Source organism: Microtus pennsylvanicus, chromosome 15 (genome assembly GCF_037038515.1).
Source record: "Microtus pennsylvanicus isolate mMicPen1 chromosome 15, mMicPen1.hap1, whole genome shotgun sequence".
Lineage (NCBI taxonomy): Eukaryota > Metazoa > Chordata > Mammalia > Rodentia > Cricetidae > Microtus > Microtus pennsylvanicus.
Window position 1 is genome coordinate 44,046,804 of NC_134593.1, and position 13,640 is coordinate 44,060,443.

The 13,640-nt window shown below is 38.3% G+C and overlaps 1 protein-coding gene across 1 annotated transcript in view; it reads right to left on the reverse strand.

Moving 5' to 3' along the window:
* Window positions 1-13,640, reverse strand: part of Diaph3 (diaphanous related formin 3) — a 449,402-nt gene that overhangs the window by 374,007 nt on the left and 61,755 nt on the right. Inside the window, exon 4 of the mRNA XM_075949702.1 lies at window positions 6,866-6,970. Within this exon, the coding sequence (XP_075805817.1) occupies window positions 6,866-6,970 (105 nt within the window). The remainder of the gene's footprint in view (window positions 1-6,865; window positions 6,971-13,640) is intronic.

Below are 13,640 nucleotides of genomic sequence, written 5' to 3' on the forward strand. Positions count from 1 at the left end.
TTACATGGAGTACATCACTGTAATTTTTTTAAATGCATTCATATTCAAATATGAGAAGCATGAGTCTTAGCTCATCAGGCCTGCTTAATTGCACTAACATCTGCAATCAATTTAAATTCTTTAAGATAGTCTTTCACAGTGCTTGAAGTGATTTCATGCTGTGATAGATTTAACACACTCACTAATTTATAGACACACACAAGCAGATGAGTCCTATTTTTCCTTGGGTAAGGTACAACACTGAAGGGCAGTCCGCATTTTCCACCTACTCGGGATACAGCGAATGACGCATGCTGCACAGCTTATTGGAAATACGTGAGATGGCAGTACCATGCGAGCATGGCAGAGAGAAAAGCTAAAACCAGCATTTCACCTAAATCTACCCGTAAGTCATGGGCCATTAGTGCTTTGATGAGAGTTTACAGACGCAATAAACTGCAAACTAGAGCTACCAGGTAAGTTATACAGAAAAACGGTTTCCCTCAATCATTCCTTACTCCTCCCCAGAAAAATGGAGGAGGAGGGAATGAGAGAACCATTTTTAACCTAAATTACAACTTTGCATAAAACAAAGAAAATCCAGAGAACTGGAGAATCTGGGTACATGACAGAGGTACTGTAATTCTAGAAGCTTCCTGGGTTCTCAAAGAAAAAGAAGACAAAATTACTAAATAGTGGTAAATTAAAAAAAAAAAAAACAAGAATAACAATGCTGTCCTCCAACAATTTCAAATTGAAGCAGTTGGAGACAACACCATCAATTGCCACAAGAATGGAACACTATCAAAATCTGACTGGAAAAAAACAAAGGAAGCCACACAGTTATGGAAACAGGAAACCCCAAAATTGTTAAGAGAGCTAACAGCAGTCTCATTGGAGTTTGGGAAGTTTGATCACTGACAAATGTCAAGGGGTTTGGTCTGTGGTCATAGCAGTAGACTACAGAAGGCCCAGAAAAGACTTGAACAGGTTGAGCTTCAATGTCCCATGAACTCCCAACACTCAGCTCCGTGGGCTCCCCAGTCAGGATAGGATTCTACCTGGCTCAGAAAATGCTGTGAGTGGAATCAAAACTACAACACCCTACAAACAGAGAGACATCTATGTTGGCCATCACAAATGGACAGAATGGCTATTTGTGTGTGTGTGTGTGTGTGTGTGTGTGTGTGTGTGTGTGTGTGTGTGCTTTTTGTTTTAGCTTTTTTTGTGTCTTAATGATTTTCTTTTTGTTGTTGGTTCTTTGTTTTGATTTCTGGTTTTTTGATCTTTTTGGTTTTCCTATTTGAATTTTCTTTCTTTTTTTTTAGAGAATAGGAAGGAGAACGTGAAGCTGGGTGGGAAGGGAAGGAAGTAGGAGAGGAAGGGGATCAAGATTTATTACATGGAAAAAATCTAAATACATATTTTAATGCAACAACTTCAATATGAGCTGACATTGACCAAACACATAAGACAAGAAAGAAATATTTAAAGCAAAGTGAGAAACAATGAGGTAAAACAAAAGAATTTAAACAGAAAAGACTGAAACAAAAAAAAATTTAATTAAACCAAAAATTTAAAAATTCACTACAAGGTAGGAAGGAGGATGACTGTTTCCTGTTGGAACCATGTACAATATATAGTAGCCAATCAAGAAATGTTTAATAGATAGAAATATCATCTCATGAATAAAAAGCAAGATGGAAGGATTGGAAGAATAAACAGGTCATTTAACACTCAGAGGAAAGAAAGGAAACATTTAAATCAGAATAAGATTAGATGAAAGTGGGGAGCAGGCTGGGGAGAAATGATAAATGGGTATTAAAAAAAATAATTTTGTTTGAAACTTAATGGTGCACATGATTTTTAATGTATTTTAGCTTCAATAAAAATATATCATTCCCCCATAAGATTCTGATCTTAAAGATTTTTAAGAAGAAAAACATAAAGCAAGTGGAAGAATATTTAGTAAGATATAATCAGTGATTGATTCTAGGTCTAGGTTGGGTCTTGACAGGCATTGTTGTGCTTCTTCTGCTTTAATTATAAGCTTGTATTGCTCTTATAATAACCAAATGCAGCACAAATCTGGAAAGAAAGTTAAGTAACCCAAACTTTTTCTAGTCACACAGAAGCCAGGTGGACTAGGAAAGATAAACCAAAGTCAGAGAAAGCTAGCAAACTTCTAGGAGACTCAGAAACACACCACTCCTCCACACGAAAACAAAAACAAAAACAAAAACAAAAACAAAAAAACAAAAAAAACAGCGTGTAAATGTGGCCTGCTTAATCAGCACGTCGTGACTTCTGTGGGATATAGCTTGGAGCCTGATGAGTAGCGTTTCTCAGCCTATGCATCGCAAACCCGCTGGGGGTCGAACAACCCTTTTCACAGGATCCCCTAACATCACAGGAACAAACATATTTATATCACGGGTAATAACAGTAACTTTGTAGTATAAAATTATGAAGTAGCAATAAAATAATTTCGGGGGGGGGGGAGGGGCACCACAACATGAGGAACTGTATTAAAGGGTTGCAACACTAGGAAGGCTGAGAACCACAATCTATAGCTTCACTATTCGATGGCCATTAATTACTACAGCAATCATTACGGATGGAACAAGATTGGAAGATTCTTCTCTCTTGAAAGATTAAACAGACATAGTGTATGTCTTACTTTTAACAATCTTTTGCAATGGGGGGAAAGGAATCTTATTGGGCTAAACCCTATCCTAAACCAAAATTCTTTTAACACATTCTTTAACTGTTTATAATTTCATCTACGGTCTCCATGGCCTCTGTCATAGACTTTTTTATCAAACCATGGAGAACATGTAACCTGACTATAAACTGAAGAAAATAAGTAGTAACATAAACACTGGACTCACAGACCTAGCATAATATACACAATCCAAAGAGAAAAGACGAAAAAAGGCCAAGTGCAAACAGCAGCTCAGTTAGGATCTGTCTCCAAGCCTCGGTGATCCAATTGAGGCCCAGGAATCTTGGTGGCAGAACCATCATCTGACAATGTCTGAAATATTCTTTAAACATTTTGAAGAAAGATAAGACTTCTTGAAGAGCAGTTTTTGGGCTTAAACACTATTACATACATTTATCATTTATATGGCACATTGTGCTTTAATTACTAATTTTCTAGAAGAAAATCCTTAAACTTAAAGCAATATTCCTGTGTTTTCTCCCAAGCTTTCAGTTTTCAGACACTCCACAATTGGGAACTATGAATTCTTCCCTAATTTGCCTGTATAATCACATCTCATTTTAAAGTCTCACCCTGCAACTATGTAACCAAGCAGAAGCCATGCCTGGATTTTCTAAAGACTGTTCTCTACGACCATGCTAAACAGCAGTACCAAGAACTGCACACAGGGCCTGGATGTGCCAGTGTCAATTATGCTCTAGGAACATCCACTGGCTAAGGGGATTTACCTTTTGAAATAAACGGTAATTTCTAGAATAGAATGGAATTAGAGGTAACCTATATCATTGAGTAAATATGGCTGGCCCATTTTGTCATTTAGAGAAGCATAGAAAACCCAAAGTAACTTATGTGGGAATGAACATTATTGCATAAACACTATATATACTGGGCCCACCACAGATCTGTCCTCAGTTCATCCTGAAACCTGCTGCAACCATAGCCACTCCCAAAAAAATGATAATCTCCCACGTAGGATCATTAAATCAAGGATACAAAGATTTCCAGCAACCTCCAATAAACGTGTCTACCAGACTATAGTGAACAACCTGAACCGTATGTCCACATCCTTGGCAGGGCAAGAAAAAGACAATCTGCCATTGTCAGTTTCTAACATAGCCCTGGTTAGCAAAATTTTAATAATTCTTGATTACAAAAATTCAGCATGACTATTTAGCAGCCTGGAGAAAGTTATAAGGAGTTGTGATTGAGTTAAGTTTAATGGTAGATTTCTTCTCCTACTCTAAAAAGTAACCTTGTTAGAACTTTTAAGGTTACTGTTGGAAAGCAGGTTTTTATTATTATTTATGTGTGTGTGAAGGGGGGAGTTATGGTCCATGGGTGAATATCAAAGGACAGCTAGAACTCAGGTCATCAAACGCTTTTATCCACTGAGTCATCATGCTGGCTGGCCTCTCACAGAATTTTTAAATCAACTGCAGATATGAGAATGAGTTTTAAAAAATGCTTGTTTACTCACAAAAAAAAATTCAAAGCAAAATTATAACACAAAAATCTTGATAAACATATGTGAAACAAATTTCTGGATCTCTGTAAAGAGACCTGTGGTGATGATGCTGTACAGATGGCTATAGCTCACAACCTATAAAATAACAGTCCTATTTGATCTGCCTTGCCCAGTAACTTCTCAGCAGTCAATTATATAAATAAAATGGCAGACGAAAAATCTAAACACTAGAGCAAATAAAATGTGCTTCTACTTGTAGAGCAGAAGTAAGTGGCTGATCAGCTTGAACTTTCCATAATGTGAATCACCTGCCAAATTACTCAGGCCACTCCCAGGAAAGGCCATTCTATTCTACACACTGATGAGGTGACTTAATGCTATACTCACACTCTGGAAACTAATCTATTTCAGTCCTATTCATTTCATTACCTCATTCTTCTGAATTCCCCTCGGTTCAAAACAATTAGAGGACTAAAGTTGTAAATCAGTGAGTGAAAACTCAAATAGAGCTACCTTTACAAAGTTCAAGTGGACTTGATCTTTTGCAAGTCTTCATTTTCTCCAGCTCCGGAATTAAAATGCACAAATACCCAGGGTTTTCTAAGCCCACTGTAACGTGTGCAACTTATCTATGTGACTAGATCTAATCAATTTAGGCTTGTTAAATTTTTTTTTCTGGTTTTTCAAGACAGGTTTTCTCTGTGTAGCCTTGGCTGTCCTGGAAATCACTCTGTAGATAAGCCTGGCCTCTAACTCACAAAGATCTGCCTGCTTTAACTGACCAAGTGTTGGGATTAAAAGCGTGCTAGATTTAAACTTTCCTGACAGTCATCTTCCCTAGCTACTACACATGACACAATTCACCTAGCCTGTTTTGGATTTTATGCACTATATTTCACATGTTTTATATATGTGTTGTATTTAAGTTATAAGTGGACCAAATGATTCCATTAATAATGACGAGTATACTCCGGTACTCATCTCTGTTGTTCAGAATCTTGGTTACAAAATACTAACACCCAGTAAACACATACTGAATAAATGTCTTTTTAAATTGTGGAAACACCCATAGTAAATTTGTGTTATGTGATACTTTTTGTGTATTTATCATGATATATTTGATACAACAGTAGAGTGTGCTATAAAGATTTCAACTGCAAGAAAAAGCTAATAACAAAAAAAACTAAACAACTGCTAATACCACAGAGGTAGTCACCAGTGTCAAATGTTTTAAAAAGGGAACAACAACATCATGATGATAGAATGCTTGTATGACATACAAATTGCTAATTTATAGCTAGAAAAAATGAAAATAAAAGAAGTAAATTAAGATGCCCATGCCAAAAAGGAAAACAAACAAACCTCTTGAATGCCAACCACATCTCTCTAAGGGAAAAAGCCACTAATCGCAGTATCATAGCATCTGAACACAGAGCCTATCTATATCAGGCTAGAAAAGTCATACTACTCATCGTGATTTCTAAAACTGAGAATGAGGCTGCCAAAACATGAGATATGTTTAAAAATTAAATATCACTTGATCTTTCTTCCCAAAGAAGTAGCTCTGAGATACAGGCTGTCTACCAGATATACAGAGATGAGGTATAAATAACTTATGTTCTTATAGTCTGGCCTTAGGTTAAAGTATCCAGTATAAACCAGCATGCTAATCCCATTATAAATTCAGCCGAAATCACTCTCTACTCCTGCCTTTCCATTTTTGGGCTGACCTCCTGCCACGGTTAACGTCAGTTGTCAGCCTAACACACTTTGGAAGGAGGAAACTTTACTTGAGGAAGGATCTCAATCAGGCTGAGGTGTGGGCTTGTCTGTATGGTATTTTCTTTGTTGTTAATAGATGGTGGAAGACCCAGACCACTGTGAGCAATATCATACTTGGCCTTGTGGTCTGGACTAAAAAAGAAAGCAGGCTGAGCAAGTCATGGAGAGCAAGCCAGCAAGCAGCTCCCCTCCATAATCTCTGCTTCAGGACCCATCCACATTAGAACTTGTAAGGTGAAACAAACCCTTTCTGCCCCACATTGTTATGGTCAGTGTTTGATTACAGCAAAAACAAAGCAAATTAGAACGCTTCCATTTTATATTTTTTATCCAATCCCCACTTTTCACAAATTCTACCAAACTCATTTGTTTTTCGATGAAGAAAATGTAACAGATTCTTTGGGGCAATCACAGTTTCTCAGACACAGAGTCAGTTTTTAGGTTCCTTTTCATGTTTCCCTGAAAAATTGGTCACTATGGAGAGATACGATGTCCAATACTTCCATTTGTAATGTGTTATAAGATGATCTTACCCATAGAAAACTGCACACCAGGGAAATGATGACTGTGAGTCCTAACTTAGACAGGGAGAGGGTACAAATACAATCCCACTTATACGTAACCCTGGGAATCAATGACTATCTTAATTCACTAACAAGGAAAGGCTTCAGAACACATCACTGTGTTACTTAGCAGTGAGACTGCCCAAAACCCAAAGCCCAACCCTTCCCACAAAAGAGTTAATAATATGGGACATATCTTAAGCTAATTTATTATAATACTCGGTTCTAATTATGCATTCAAAAGCCTTCTGATTGCAGTTTTGCAGAAGCTTAAGCACTTCATTAGACAAATGCATTGTTTTCCACACTGCATGCTGCAGCATTATTTTTCAACCTGACAGCTTTACTTACTGTCTTAGAACCAGTATTAATGTACTGCATCACCATTTCTTTTTTGATACTGAAGTCCTTTTCCCGCAATGGTGCCTTTTTATCTTCATTTAAATTCATATCTTCCTGGAAAACACAATTAAAAAGCCTGATTTTAGAATCTAAGTAGAGCAGCAGTTCGACATACACTCTATGAAACAGAAAAATCAATAATTTGTGACTAAAGCAGCATTAATTGTTTTGGAATGATTTACACATGGTTCTGCCTGAAGGAAGGAGAGCTGGGTACACAGAAAGCATTCTAGATCATTTAACAGGTAAAACACTTACCAGAAAGGCTTTAAATTCACAGCAGGCTATTAAAATTATATTCACATCACTATAGATAATTAGACAGTTGCAGATTTCTGCCTTTCATAAGGTCATTAGGATTCAAAATTTCAATATATTTATTTATTTTACAACAGCTGCACCTGAAGCTATCTTGTACTGTTTTAAAGAGATAATCTGCATACTATAAAAATAAAAAGTAAATAAACCACCACCTTCCAGGATAGCTACAAGAACATGCATAATACCAGATACCTAATACTAATGCAAGAAAATGGCATAATATGCTATGGTTTTAATCCTTTCTGTCTACCCCTATCAAAAATATTAAGCAGTTAATTTACTGAATGAACTAAGTAACATAAAAGTTAAATTTCTGAATGAATACAAGAATTCGTGAATTGGAACAAGATAAAAGCCTAACATTTCTCAAAGGATCTAAGCATCCTATACTTTGCTGTAAGACTAATTATGACTAATAATCCAAGTAGCCACAAAATCATATGAATTCCATAAATAATTGCTTAAGAGGTTGCTGTGGTAGAAGCTGGGAGACAAAAAGGCTAGTGAGGAAGAACAGCATCAATAATTTCCTCAGAACCACAGTCCCGGACCAAACATGAGATGATTCGTAAAACAACTGTATGTATAAATTCTAGATCTACAAATGAATACATAAAAATTGAAACTTCAAATAACCTATGCAACCCAGCAAGCTTAATTTCTCCCAAGAATGATACATTCTTCAAACAGTAAAAATAATTCATTTATCTGACACCAAACAATTCTAGCACTTTATAGCAATTCCTTTCATTTCATCTTGATCGAAATATTTACAATGGATAGCTAAGTTGAACACTAGGGATGTTGAGGCAGGAAGATCATGAGTTCAAGGTCAGCTTAGACTATACAAAAAAGACCCAGGAGAAAGAAGGAAAGGGGAGGCAGGAGAAAGCTAAGAAATTTTGAGATCTTGGAACTTCCAGTTGAACAGGCTGACAAAAGGAAGTAATGCCCCACCTTAGCCTTAAGAAAAGAGCTTAAATAAGCAACAGTTTATTTGCCCCATTTCCCCCTCTAAGCAAATGTTTCTCAATAGGCTTTACCCTCATCTATAATTTTGAGGCATAAGCAAGATGGCTCAGAGTCTTCCTGTCACGCCTGACAACCTGAGTTCGAGCTCAGTGACTCACATGATGGTGACAATTGATTACCGCAAGTTGTTCATACCATACATACATACCGCAAGGATGGATGGATGGATGGATGGATGGATGGATGGATGGATGGATGGATGGATGGGAGTTATTTTAGATTTATAAAATTCCAGGGGACACTTGATTGTGGCAAGGGACAGGGAGGATATCACTCAAAAAGGCAAATTATAAGAAACATTCCTACGTTAACCCTAGGAAAGAAAGGTTGGTGTAAAGAGAAGCCATCTTTTAAATGGCTAACTTTGTAAGGAACTTGCTCTGCAGACCTGGAGACCTGTATTTGATCCCTGTATAAAAGAGTCCATAGAGTTGTCCTCTGATCTCCCACAAGAATGCAGTGGCACTCCACACTGTGTGGTTTGAGTAAGAATGGCCTCCATGGCCCGACAAATTGGTCACCAGGGTGTGGTACTATTTCAAAAGTGTGGCCTTGTTGGAGAAAGTAAGTGGAAGTGGGCCTTGAGGTTTCAAAAACCCATGGAGCCTCTCCCTCTTCCTCTCTTCCTTGTGCCTTCTCATCTGAATGTAGAGCTCTCAGCTACTTCTTCAGTCCCGTGACTGATTGAATGTCCCCAAGGTCTCTGCATAGTTTATAGAACACTGACTAAGATACACATCGTGGACACACACAATGATGATGGTGATGTAAGAAATCAACACCACTCAGGTTCTAATCAAAGTGATTAGACACAAAATGAAAAACTGAAAGTAACATGTAAACTCACATAGTAAGCAGTATGACATGGGTTTAAGGAACATTAAATAGTCCAGAAATTAAGAATTCCATAGGATATAGCTGTACTGCTGTTTTCAAGTTCTACTAACACAGTGTTTTGCTCCAAAACTGTAGTGCATGAATACCAAAACACCACACCAGCAATGAAACAGATACTCAGAGATCTTTCTGTATGGCTCCTTGAATGGTTAGGCCAATTGTCTCAGTTAAATCATAGTTACATGGTACACTATGACATTATACTGAATTCTTAATTATGAATATAGGTAAACCACTTTGATCTATAGAAAATTTTACTGCCCATAAGTCAGGCATAAAAAACAAGTAGTGTATTTTATCACTCATAAATGGAAGGTAAAAAAGTTAGTCTCTGAGGACATATACAGTAGACGAGCACTGTGCCAGAGGCAGGTACGTGTAGAGGAAAGAAAGAGAGCAGGTTAGGGGTATAAAATATAATAAGTTTTAACATTCTACAGCACAATTGGGTGACTGTAATTCCTGATTTATTTGCATATTAAAACGAAAAAAAGTTCAGTGTTTCTAACACAAAGAAATAATAAATGGTTGAGATAAAGGCATATTAATTTCCTTGCTTTGATGGTTGCACATTGGACCTATGTGTTGGATTCACAACGGAAATCATGACTATGTGCAATTATTAAGTGACAATTAAACATAAAAAGAACTACACTCGAAGAAAGAGTCAGAGTTAAATAATTGTTATAAAAAGTAGAGAGACCTAGAAGCATCTATGATCTGTATTAAATTACTTACAACAGCAAATTCAAATGTTTAATAGGAACAAAATATTAAGAACAGGTAACTTACTGGTTGAGCTGAAATCAATTAAAATTTCAAAATAAATAGTTGAAATTAAAAAAAAAATAAAGCCACTGCTATCTTTTCAAAGAGGTGTTACCAGAGGACATTCATCCATGACTAAGAATGTTTGTGAGAGCTGCTATCCAGTTAGCTGGAAATCAGTAGAGAGTGTCTGAGAGAATACTACCTGAACAAATTGGCCACTTGAATCAATGGACTGAAGATTCACCCTCATCCAATGGGGCAAGTACTATCCAATCAGTTGAGGGCTGGTGTTATAATTTTATTTTTTTTTTAAAGGTAATTTTTATTTTTTTTAATCTATTTATATATTAAGGATTTCTGCCTCCTCCCCGCCAACGCCTCCCATTTACCTCCCCCTCCCCCGATCAAGTCCTCCTCCCTCATCAGCTCGAAGAGCAATCAGGGTTCCCTGACCTGTGGAAAGTCCAAGGACCACCCACCTCCATCCAGGTTTAGTAAGGTGAGCATCCAAATTGCCTAGGCTCCCCCAAAGCCAGTAACGTGCAGTAGGATCAAAAACGCACTGCCATTGTTCTTGAGTTCTCAGTAGACCTCATTGTCCACTATGGTCAGCAAGTCCGGTTTTATCCCATGCTTTTTCAGACCCAGGCCAGCTGGCCTTGGTGAGTTCCCGATAGAACATCCCCATTGTCTCAGTGTGTGGGTGCACCCCTCACGGTCCTGAGTTCCTTGCTCGTGCTCCCTCTCCTTCTGCTCCTGATTTGGACCTTGAGATTTCTGTCTGGTGCTCCAATTTGGGTCTCTGTCTCTGTCTCCTTTCATCGCCTGATGAAGGTTAATATTCAGGAGGATGTCTATATGTTTGTCATTGGATTCACCTTCTTATTTAGCTTCTCTAGGATCGCGAATTATAAGCTCAATGTCCTTTATTTATGGCTAGAAACCAAATATGAGTGAGTACATCCATGGCTCAGCCGTTAAAGGCTAGGCTCACAACCAAAAACATAATTTTAAAAACAGTGGGTGGTGGCCACAGGTGGGTGAGAGAGAGAGACACGCCATGCAGGCAGCGCCTTTATAGAGAATTTTATTGAAGAAAGAGAGGAGAGAGGGGAGAGAGTAAGGGGGTGCGTGGCCTCTTGGGGAGAAACAGAGAGAGAATGAAGGGGGAGCAGGTAGGGCTCCACATTTTAAAGGGAGGAACGCAAGGCATGTGCACAGAGATCACACAGCAGGTTAGGGTTACTGCCTGAATACTAGGTATGCACACAGGGGTACAAACTCTGCCAGGTATCCAAGGGGCGAGCCAGGTATTCCTGAATGCCAGCTTATACATCAAAGAGCAAAGGAAAGGTGAACTTACTTTATCAAGTGGGTACCCTTCTTTCCTGATCTTGGTTCTAGAGCCTTCAAACTCTGGAAGTTGGGTCATGTCTACTCTAGTTCTACATTCCAGGTTCTCAGGTACTAGGCCTTTTCAATGGGAACCACTAGGTGCCCAGTAGTCTCTCTCATTCTCTACTTGTCTATACTGGTCTGGCTGGGAATGAGGTTCCATAATCGTTCAAGACAATTCCCTTAATAAAGACCCTCCCATATGCCAATCTAGGTATCAGTATTGCTACTGGCTCAGGTGTCTCTAGAGACCCTTACCTTGTACACAATTACACTTGTGATTGATTTATGGCAACTCTCTTACTTAAGTATGGAAGTTTTCTTCCTGAGAAATTTGAGATGACAGAATCCTAGTGCCCTAATTTAACAGGAAAGGGGGATAGAGAAAGAAAACTGGATTTATTGAACTCCCAACACAAAGCAAAGCATGATACAGCACCCCAGGCATGTGACTACACCTAACTAATTATTAGTCTCTATATATTCAGGAGGAAAGTATATTGCAAAGAAAAAAAGAAGGGATGGAGAAAAAAATAATCAATCATATGGAAGTAAATAATGCAAGATTTTCAAAATAGATTTTTATCTATAGAAAACAGGGTTAGTAAGAAAAACTCCTGAAACAATAGCACCAAGCACTGAGAAGTAATAAAGTATCCAAGAAATACACAGGAAATTTTGTCATAGAAAATGCACACACACACACACACTTCCAGAGAGACTAGGCCTCTCAGAAGACATCTACAAAACTGAGCAGGATAAGACTGGGAATGAACAGAATGAACAAGACAACAATTTTTGTACGTCTTGGTTCATATTCTCAAAATAATCAAGTCTCCATCTTCTTAGTAGAGCTTCTATAAAGGAAGAGAGTAGTGGGTGATCAAACTACAGACCAATGTGCTGGATTATGCAGACTACCTCAGGATAAGGGGAGAGGGGGAGACAAGGATGTCAACTGTGAAGTACCAATTCAATCTAAATTCGCAGCACAGTCTGAATACTCTAGAGAAGCCAGCCTCAACACCCTCCAGTTGACCAGGCCTGGGAGTTTGGACTTGTAGGACAGGGGGAAGCAAATTCCTGAAGAATATAAAATAAGTTATTTGAGGACCCTCATTATCTCAGGTTTACATTGGCCACCCTGGAGAAATACAGATGGGGTGGGTGGAGCATCAACCAGAACCACTGTAGCATCTAAAACTAATTTCCTTCATTAAAATGAGGCTTCTAACATAGCTAAAAATTAAAAAGAACTCTCATAGATTGCCTAAATGAGCAATATAAATCATCACGAATGGACTGATTCTTCCTTCCAAATGTAATATGCGATACCTTCTCCACTGTAAATAAAGTCAGAAAATGAAAGTATAACTACAGGTAATTTAAGAGCCCCAATATGACAGCTTACTATTTCATCAAATATATGTTATAGATAAAAATAGACATAATTATAAACCTGATAAGTAGTTTGCTACAACTGTGCCAAACTCCTGTTAATAAAAGAAAAAATAGTAACTTTGCAGAAGACACATCCTGAAGATTCTACTTTCCATGATAGCCCAGGCTAGCAAAACCATAGATAGCAATATGACATATCCCCTGATAATGATGCATTGGGAAGGAAACATCAGCTCTATGACATTCTCCCCAAAGCATTTCTCAGTCTAATCCAGGGAAAGACATGGGGAAAACAAAAATCAGACAAACTCAGATTGAGAGCATTCTACAAAATAAGGAAGATTCTTCAAAAGTGTCAGTCATAAAAGATAAGAACCTATCACTGACTATCTATGGGGACAAAATGCAAACTGTGACTGGATCCTGGACATGAAAGAGGGTGGCTGGAAATACAGACTATAGCTTAGTTCACAGCATTCACATGAAGGCCATGGATTTCACCTGTAAACTTTACTTTTACTTTCTTCAGGCCCCACCCTCAAGGTCACTGCTGGTCCTTTTCAACATCTCATAACCAGCTGCCCTCCCTCAAATACCAGCTCCACACTCCTGTCCCTGACCTCAATCTTCCATCTTGCAATTTCCCTTGCTTGCAAACCTTTTCTTTTAGCTCACTGACATCTCCACTCTGGTACTTTGTCTTCATGCAAACCAGTTCTTCCATCAATTATTCCTACATTCATTGGAAATGCCGCTTGTTGATGGCCCCACACCACACCATGGGCACGGGAGACCGGGCCCCTATGGCATGGGCCTAGAAGACCTGGCTACTCATGTTACCTGAGAGGCAAGATCCCAGTGACCCAGACTGGCCAGCTCAGCTACCATTCAAACCCAAATCCCAGGT